The sequence below is a fragment of the Zingiber officinale genome, chromosome 8A (genome assembly GCF_018446385.1).
Source record: "Zingiber officinale cultivar Zhangliang chromosome 8A, Zo_v1.1, whole genome shotgun sequence".
Classification (NCBI taxonomy): Eukaryota; Viridiplantae; Streptophyta; class Magnoliopsida; order Zingiberales; family Zingiberaceae; genus Zingiber; species Zingiber officinale.
The window spans coordinates 40,138,232-40,147,251 of NC_056000.1; the positions used below are offsets into that span (position 1 = coordinate 40,138,232).

The window sequence follows — 9,020 nt, forward strand, 5'->3', positions numbered from 1 at the left end:
TTATTTCAAGAAAAGAAAAAGAACTCTGAAATAAATAAAATTGATTAAACTCCCTAAAACTAAATTTGCATATTCACGAAATCATAGATAACTTAATACGGCATCAATTTCCACATGCGGGCTGATACAACAAGGGTGAGCGGCAGAATCGGTAACCAAGCATTGTGATTATCCTTGAATCAACCTTAATTCTGTTATACACATCTCGATAACCATAGGAGTGACGATGATTAAGTTAAATAAAGAACAATCAAAGCCATCATTTTTTTATTCGATCTGCATGACAAGAAAAAAGGTTCTAACTTACATGGACAAAACAATCTTTACTGAAATTCCAAAACTTCAAATATGAGGACAATCCGTAGTCAGCACTTCTCATAATGACTAATGGCACATTTGTCGAGTCAACAAGTTTAACAATCAAAACTGACTCCATCAATGGGCAATAACAAAATCCACTGAATAGGACCAGTCTGGCACCAAACGCAATCAATATCATCAACCAACAAGGAGAGCTGGTGTTTGAGACAATCCGAGCAGTGGTGAATAAGAAAATATTATGCATCCATACAAAGTGTGACAATATTTCAAGCAGGAAGTGTAGAACCAACATGATTCAAAATGTAGCCACATAAAGAGGAAAACGGTAAACCTGTGGAAGTGCTCATAATTGTTCACTCCTGATGCTTGAATCAAAAGCATAACACGCCATCAAGGAGACAAGACAAAAGAGTAGATAAGTATGCTCTATTTGCTTATCCATTTTCTTCAAAATGTTTATGCTAAGACAATATACTGGATCAAAGGAAACATTAATTTATAATATTTCATGCACAAAGTACAAGCATGATATCATACACACCTGAGCCAGTTTGCTTCTAGTGGATAGAAATGATGCAAAGCTAGTAAACCTTTGTAAACTCTGCATCTGTCCAAGCACTGTAAGGGATAACAAGGCATCACAACCAACATAGTCCCATTCTTGATCATGAAACGTTTCTAAAAACTTCACGTCATCTCAAACCATTGCACTATGTATCTGAACCCTATTAAACAAAGAGGCCGAGAAATCCCATGAAGGCAAGAAAAACCCTATTTTCATAGGTTTCTCAAGTCCCCCCAACATATGATACAAAGCTTTGAAATTTTGCCATTTAAAATTTTTTATAACGAAGTCTCTAGGTTTAACCATGCATTTAATAAGTCAGGAAAGGTTCTTGAAGAAATTGATTGAAATAAAATGAAGAACATGACAAAAGATTAAGAATTTTAAGGACATTAGTATTCAATGACGGCAGTTAAATCAACAAATACTAGATTGCTTCTAATAATCAAACTTGTAAATAGAATGCAAATATCATGAAAGGTCATACGACAAGAAGGAGCAACTTACAAATCAAGCATAATAACCTCGCTTCAAATTAGATCAATTGGTGATTATAGTTGTTCCACTTTATCATGCTCAGTGATATCCATGTTGTCGCAAGACCTCTGTGCGATACAGCCGGCGTGCACAATAAGCTGGCCAGCAGTGTCAGCAACTTTACTTGCATCATCTTGCATGTAGGGTTGATCCAAGTATGTAGTCCCTTTGTACATCCATTCATCACGTACTTCAGAGTAAAAATCTTCAAATGGTTCTCCACATAATGCACATATACTTTGGCTCTCATCTGCAGGAACCATTGAACCACAATCCTCTTCGCATGGATCCATTTCATCCAGTAATGCTGTTGCAGCAGATGGTAGAACTGCAGTATGACTGGAGTTCATATCCAAAAACCATTTTCTAGACTTTTGTCTTAAATCACTAATTTCAGACTCCTTTGAGACATGCCAATCTAGATGGCCTTTAAGTTGCTCTTGAAATCTGAATCTTGTCCCACAGATGCAGCATTGATGCTTTAGATCGACAAAAAGGCTTCTGATAACTGAAGGATAAGGTTGGCGTAAGATTTCTTGTTTGAACTCGATGCCTAAAATTTCATTCTCATTAATCGCATTGGATTGTGATACAATGCTGGGAACAACTGAGGTACTAGAATTTATTTGCTCAGTACAATTGTTAGCAGAGCCAACACACTGATGACCAACCTTGTTAGCAAGCTCAGCAGCAGAGGCAGAAGGTAGCTCAGTTGATCTTGAAGATATTAAACCTTTTGCAACTAATGAACTCAAAAGACTTGAAAGAGGGTTTAAACTGTGCCCAGATGTCTCAGGGTTCTCTGAGTTCATTCCAGCCAAGGATGATGAAGGTGGAGGTCCAGGTGGCAAAGGAGGCATTGTTTCTCCAAAATGGGATGAGTTTAGATTTGATAGATTATCACTAAGAGAGGATGATGAGGAAGTGCTCAAAGGAGCTAATGTTGAAATTTGGATAGGAGGAGGACCAATTGGCAAAGGAGGCTCTACATTTAACTTAGGAAAGGTGGTAAGTGAATTATTGGAAAGAAGGCCACTGTTCATAATAGCAGCCAATAGACTGCTGGCACTAGGCTGTCCTAGGGCTTCTGCAGTGGAAGTATTGGAATGATTTAAACTAGTCTCTGTTCCAGTATGAGTTGCTTCATGACCTAATGAAAGGGGTGGCAGTTTCTCCATCTGATGAGAAGGTTGATATTGTGCTTTACTCAGAGGCTGAGCTTCTGGCTGCTGTTTAGATAGATTATGCTTTGATTGCTCTAGGAAACGAAGATGATCATGTGGCTGATTAAAGGATGCAGAAGTAGCAGAATCAAGTGAACCTTCCAGCTGCTGAGAAGTCTCTGACAGAGATCGTGCTGAATTTGATAAACTAACAAATGGTTGAGCATGATTTTTAGCTGACGAGGCATCTAAAGACCCCGGTACATGTATTTTATTCATTTTTCCTTCCATATGTAAAGACTTTTCACTCATTTGAGTGAATGGAAGAGCCCGTAGATGATTTTGATCAACTGCATTAAGTGGCTTCAGTTGTTGAATGGGTTCTGAAGATGGAGGTAAATAAAAATATGGTGATGGATGTTCAGAAGGTTGATGCCTTTGTTTGCTAATAGATCCAACAGGCACCGGAAGATTGGCACGAGTGTTTAAACTTGAAGATAACGCCGAAGGCCGAACCCCATGGAGGGGCAATGCCGAATTAATGCTTGTAGGCAAGCCCCCACCAGAAGTGCCTAAGTGTCCCTCCACTTGATCACCTTTTGATCTTTTGTAATTTAATCCAGCATCTGCTGGTGTAAGCTCATTGCGCAGCCATAAGGATGAGGAATGTTGTGGCGAAGTTCGTTGATTTAATAATAAATCTGAAGTGTCCATATTTAATCCTGAATCAATTTCATGCTCAGCACCTGGTGGACGAACATGCTTCACAGATTCCTGCATAATATGAAAATCATTAACCTTCATATCTCCTTAACATTAGAATGTGTTTGAAGACTCTTGAAGTTGTATGAATTTGGCATGTGCAAATAACTTGAGGTCAACATACCACCATGACAGATAATAATATATTAAGAAAGTTCCAATGAAGTTGTCCAACCAATACATGCATATAAAAATCTACAAATTTAAATAATAAATATCTTAGTTTGTCCTATTCTTTTGCCCTAGACTTTTTTGCCAACTAATTCTGCAAATCTAGCAATCTTGCATAAATCTGAATCACTAATCATAATTTTAATTAGATTTCCAATGAAAACACAACACTAACCAACAAAGGTAGACATGCATGACCATTAGATACCAGCACTACATCTGACGGGGGAAAATACATGGCATTGTTAAAATGATATTAGACTGCAAATTCAACAGGGCTACTCAAAATTTTCAGTCTAGGGCCAGATTATAAAACATGATTAACATCAGAGTAAGAAGCCAAAAAAAAATATCATTTTAAACAACTTTTTAAACTTCTCAGCTAGTTTCTGCCAAATTTAATCGAGGTGTCTGCCACCAAAACATTATCCTACCATTCTCCTAGAATCATGACAGTACTAAATATCCATTTATTTAAAACAAGAAAATCCAGGAAAAAAAAATCATATGAATTGGGTACAGACTTATAATGTAGCTCAAGCTGAAAAAAAAGACTTGGCAAACATGAACCACGGAGGCATTGAACAAGATACCTCATAAGATGGCAGCCGATTGCCTCCTTTAGAAGTGTTATATTGAGAAGCATTTACTTTGTTCGAGTTTGATTCTACGTGGTCTGTTTCCAGAGAAGGCCACTTCCCCCTTTGCAAGTTTGTCAACTTCTTAGTTTCACCAGTACTCCGCCCACCCTTTACTGAACTGTTAGTACCTCCAAGATCCATTCTAGTTTTTATATCATCCCATACGAACTCTTCTTCCTCAGCATTCTTCCAGCACCCAGTTGCTTCCAACTTCTTTCTTTCCATGCCACCTGAGTCAAGTGAACTTAACCGGATACTAGCTTGTTTAGATCCTAACACATGACTAACTCCATAAGACTGTTTAACATCAAATTCATTCCTCCTAGTATGTTGTGCTTCTGTAGCAGCTACACCAGCACCATAAAACAATCTGTCATGCCCATCATGATCTTTAAGTCTGCCGGTCAATCTTCCAATTCCAAGGTCAGGTTCTTGAGGAAAATCAGAGGAATATTCATAATCTCTAGCTAGTTTAATTACTTTGGTCCCATGAGCAGCACTGTTGACCCTTTCCTGCTGTGGACGTTCCATATTCTGCAAATAAAACATAAATAATCAGGATATACAAACCGTCCAACTGAAATAAAGAAATATACAAGTGAAAAGTGAAATATTTTGCATGAATCTTAATAAAGGGAGAAGGAACATGCATGCACCTTACTAGGAAGACTTGTCCATTGCCTTGAATTATCCAGTACCGGGTTTCTGTCAGATTTATGTGTGTCACCAAAAGTACTAGGCACACCACTGAGTTCATCATTGTTTACGTCCTTTGCCTTTTTCAAAAGAAAGATAGTAATCAATAATCAACAATCAATATAACATGTCTGAATGAAGGTACTAAAAACCAAAAGTGAAATTTGAAGATATTTTAAAAAGTAGGGGGTATATAGAATACCAATATCTATAGGAGTGTGCATATTTATTAATGATAAATCTGCAAAGAAGAGGGAACTCAGTAATCATGAATGAATTACCCTCGATGATTGTTGAAGTCTCTGCCTAGCTTCTAAATATTTTGGATTCACATGAATGCTGTGTGCTGGACGTTGAAATTGGGAATCGGGTTTTGATGACGCAGATCCAGATGAACCATTAATGACTGGTGAGAAGCCCAGTTCTTTTTCAATGACCTGAAGCGTAGCAAGGGGGAAAACTCCTTTCCATGTCCCAAACAGATGTCTCATACTGGGATGAATAGAAGATTCAACCTGCTTATAGACCTTGCAAAATACCTATGTACAATAGGCATAGTTAGTGAAGCACAAATTAAAGAAGATTTATTTAAAAGAATAAGACTGATTACTAACAACTGTTAGATGCAACATGCCAATCAACAATAATGAGAAATGGAAGTGGCAAATAGAAAATACAACAAATGCCAAATAGGCAAAATACTAAATTAACCAAGCTTTAGATTCATGGTCTAACAACAGGGACAACCTCAGGAAGTCTCGCAGCAAAATATTTAATATAATCTCTTCCAATATTCTTCACAATACTGTCTAAAAGATACAGGGATGGCAACTTTTGTTCACAGGGTACCTGCAAGTTACAATTAGAACCACACATTATTTTTATAATTTTAAAAAATTAGAAAAAAGCATCATGTCTATAAAAGATATCATAACACAAACATCAGGGAATTGAAAATTTCCAGGAGCCAGTCATAAAAAATAACAAAATTAAAATTTCACAAGCAATTTAAGTTTATAAAATCCATTATCTACTATTAACAATTATAAATAAATACTACAGAATACAGAGACTGAACACATTATAAGCAATAACGTAGAAAAATTCAAGGAATGGAATGCAAATTAATAGAGTTCGTTATCAAGTATCAGTTAAATTGCACATAGCATGAGGTCCTAGTAAATTGCAGTTACTGTCAGTATTCTGATTCGAAATTCATTTAATCAAAAGATATGGACATTTCAATCATACACTTGGCGGCGTAATAGTTTCATAACTGATTAAATATATGTTTGACTAATATTAGCTGACTCCTATGATGCCCAAATCTGCAGTCATTCAATTTTATGCTCATAAACACGAAAACTCTTGATGATGTACTTTTCACAAATTATTATAAGCAGAACCATGTTATACTAGAAGAGATATGCAATACATATATGCACCAATGATTCATCATGTATTGCATGAAGTAAATAACCATCCCAGACTTGAAACATTGGGAAAAGATGTTCTAAGCATGATAGCAAAATAGAACAGTAGGCTTTGGCTGTTGATGTTGCTCGATATCACAATAGAAAATTAGTGCTTTTACTTTTAATGACACCAAGCTCCATAACTTAAATTTTCCAAACTATAAGTTTGACATTTTCTTTTTTATGTAAAATGTTTTTAATCAAAAGAAAATAAGAAACCATTACGGAGTTTTCAGAAATCATACTTGTTTCCAATTGATTATAATGATTAAGAGTGACATTCAATCATTCCAACAGATTTCACCAGACATCACTAACACTAAAAAATACAAAGGAAAAAAAATTGTCACTAAAGGTCAAACATTCATTGCATCAATCATGTTAATGGATAGAAAGGATGTTGCAAGAAAAATTCAGAAAAGTTCACTTGACACTAATATCCATGGCACTCAATCCATGTGCAAAAAATTTAACAAATTGCAACTACCACAACTACAGATATATATGTCAAAGAAGACTGCTTGAGAATGAAATGAATATATTCTGATTTTTCTTAATCAGGTCAGCCAAACCTATTCTATTGCATCCCTAAACCCAAAGTTATATCTATAAATTTGCAGCCATACGATCATGCATCTGTATGAGAAATGCATATACCATAAATGAAAGGAAAAGAATAATAATAATAAACCTAGAACATGGCTGAGAACCATGCAGAAACCTGTAGTTAGTAAGATTAAGTACTATACACTGATTTTAAAAAACCCAACAACAGCAAGCATGATGAACCACATAACAATTTAATGAACATTTTTTTATCCTCAACTCATTCAAACCCATTAGCCAAACCAGCCTACTAAACAAATTGGTAACTAGGAGCAGCATATATCATAACAGAACACAAACTAATAGTATTACCTACTTGATTGACAATAAACTATGATCATAACCTCGATTCCATTAATCAGAAGCATCAACAACAACAATTCTAAAGGATGAGAAGCAGTCAACCATGTAAACTCAAAGTTTCATAGAAATTATGCATCATGCAGTGGAATTAATTATCGAGACATAATAATATCTTGTCCAGTCTATTTTAACTAAATAAAATTAACTTACAGTGACTCTGCTTCACTAGAAAAAGAACAAACCCTAATAATGTAATTGACAGAACAAAAACTACTTTTCTCATCAATCTCACAGAAAATATCAAAAGATTTGCAATCTATACAGGTTCAAGCACGTCAGGTCACCTCGAGGACATTGGTACAGATGACAGCTGCAATTTCCTTTGCAGCATGGAGACTCTCTCCCGCGATAATAGTAAGATTAGTGATAATAGGTTTGGAATTAAATATAAGCTCAGCAAGAGCTGTCTTGTACTGCGCTACAAGCTCTCGATGCGATCCGGCTCTCGGGGCGTCGTCCCTGTCTTCCCGTTCGCCGGGACGAGGTGGCCTCGGGTCCCAAGGCTGGCCGTTGGCTCTGGAAGGGGGGAGCGACCTGTCACGGTTGAGGGAGATTCGATCGCGATCCCCTGCATCATCCACCGCCAATCGTGCGCGCTTCATGCCCAGTTCACGGGAGCGGTCCATGACGGATCTGCGGGAACTTTCCATGCCCCTCGAAGAGATAGCGGAAGCGCTAAGACAAACCCCAATCGCCTGGAGGTAGTGGGACTGGAGAACGCCGGCTGCGGAATTCTGATTTCCAAGATCGGAGAGAGAGAGAGCGACGAGCAGCAACTTTGGGGGGCAACCAAAGAAAGAAAGAAACAAACAAACAAACCCTAGGTGGAGAAACGACGAGGCTTAGGAGAGAGGAAAGGGTGTGACTGCAGGCACGGTTCGCATCATCAAGATCAGCGTGTGATTTCACCCAAACCGGGACGGCTGTTGGATCACTTACGAAAAGATTATTATGTGTTTGCAATTTCGACAATTTTACTAAACGACCCACTTTATTTTTATAAATATTTAAATCAGGCTTTAGTTTTATAGCTACTAGTCTTTTTTTTAATAATAAGTAGGCGGTCTTCCCTGATTTATCTATCGAGTCATAATTTATGCCAACATCTAGAATATTTATTCTTATCAGAATTTGAATATTAATTCTCTTAATTATTTCTTTTATCATTGCATCACACCCATAAGAGTTTATAGTTCTGTCATTTCTTAAAGTTGTGTCTTCTATTTTTCTTTTTCATTGTGTAGTAGATCTGGAAATATCGACGGTCAAGATGAATTTTTATATGTAATTTTTTAGTTTATCCAAATAATCAATAAAAATTTTTATCGGATCAGATAGATTATCTGACTTGATTATTTTTTTTTTTAAAAAAAAATTGCATCTGGTATCCTTGAAAATACAAATTAATTGACTTTGTTCTTGCTTTTTAGCGGCAACTTCATCTCCTGACCAAATCTAGTGTTTGTTTCCTTCAATTGGTTTAATTCTCTTTATCTCGTTCAACTATTACTTCAAGTCTTCAAGCTAAGTAGCGACTTCAATCTCTTGTGTGTTACTATGTTACACAATATCTCATAAGTTTCTGATTCAAGCTCATCCTCATCTGTAAAGGTAAGAATTTTAACAATAAATCGTAATGCTTTCATCCTTTCACTCCCTTCATTCTCCTGTCTAATGCACTAAGCCCTTCATTCTCGTGACTAGTGAAATTTTTGGCAAA

General features: G+C 36.6%; 1 protein-coding gene across 2 annotated transcripts; it reads right to left on the minus strand.

Moving 5' to 3' along the window:
• Positions 1-540: 540 nt before the first annotated feature.
• On the minus strand, positions 541-8,217 carry LOC122008582 (polyadenylation and cleavage factor homolog 4-like). 2 transcript variants are annotated; one of them, XR_006119319.1, is made up of 8 exons: positions 7,585-8,217; positions 5,604-5,705; positions 5,138-5,395; positions 4,817-4,936; positions 4,113-4,694; positions 1,394-3,360; positions 863-939; positions 541-795 (listed from the first exon to the last, which is right to left on the minus strand). XR_006119319.1 is itself a non-coding variant. In XM_042564350.1 (7 exons), the coding sequence occupies exons 1-6, from the start codon at positions 7,948-7,950 to the stop codon at positions 1,438-1,440; spliced, it is 3,351 nt and encodes a 1,116-aa protein (XP_042420284.1). In that variant the 5' UTR covers positions 7,951-8,217; the 3' UTR covers positions 541-939; positions 1,394-1,437. The 2 variants fall into 2 exon arrangements, 1 of the variants encoding a protein (XP_042420284.1); XM_042564350.1 differs by having other exon boundaries at positions 541-939.
• Between the last annotated feature and the right edge of the window lie 803 nt (positions 8,218-9,020).

Excerpts from the sequence above, each read along its gene's own strand:
- LOC122008582 (XM_042564350.1), bottom strand. The coding sequence starts at position 7,950 with ATGGAAAGTTCCCGCAGATCCGTCATGGACCGCTCCCGTGAACTGGGC. Across the intron at positions 5,706-7,584 it reads TCTGTACCAATGTCCTCGAG|GTACCCTGTGAACAAAAGTT; the intron begins GTGACCTGACGT and ends TGTAACTTGCAG. Across the intron at positions 3,361-4,112 it reads ATCGGCTGCCATCTTATGAG|GAATCTGTGAAGCATGTTCG; the intron begins GTATCTTGTTCA and ends CATATTATGCAG.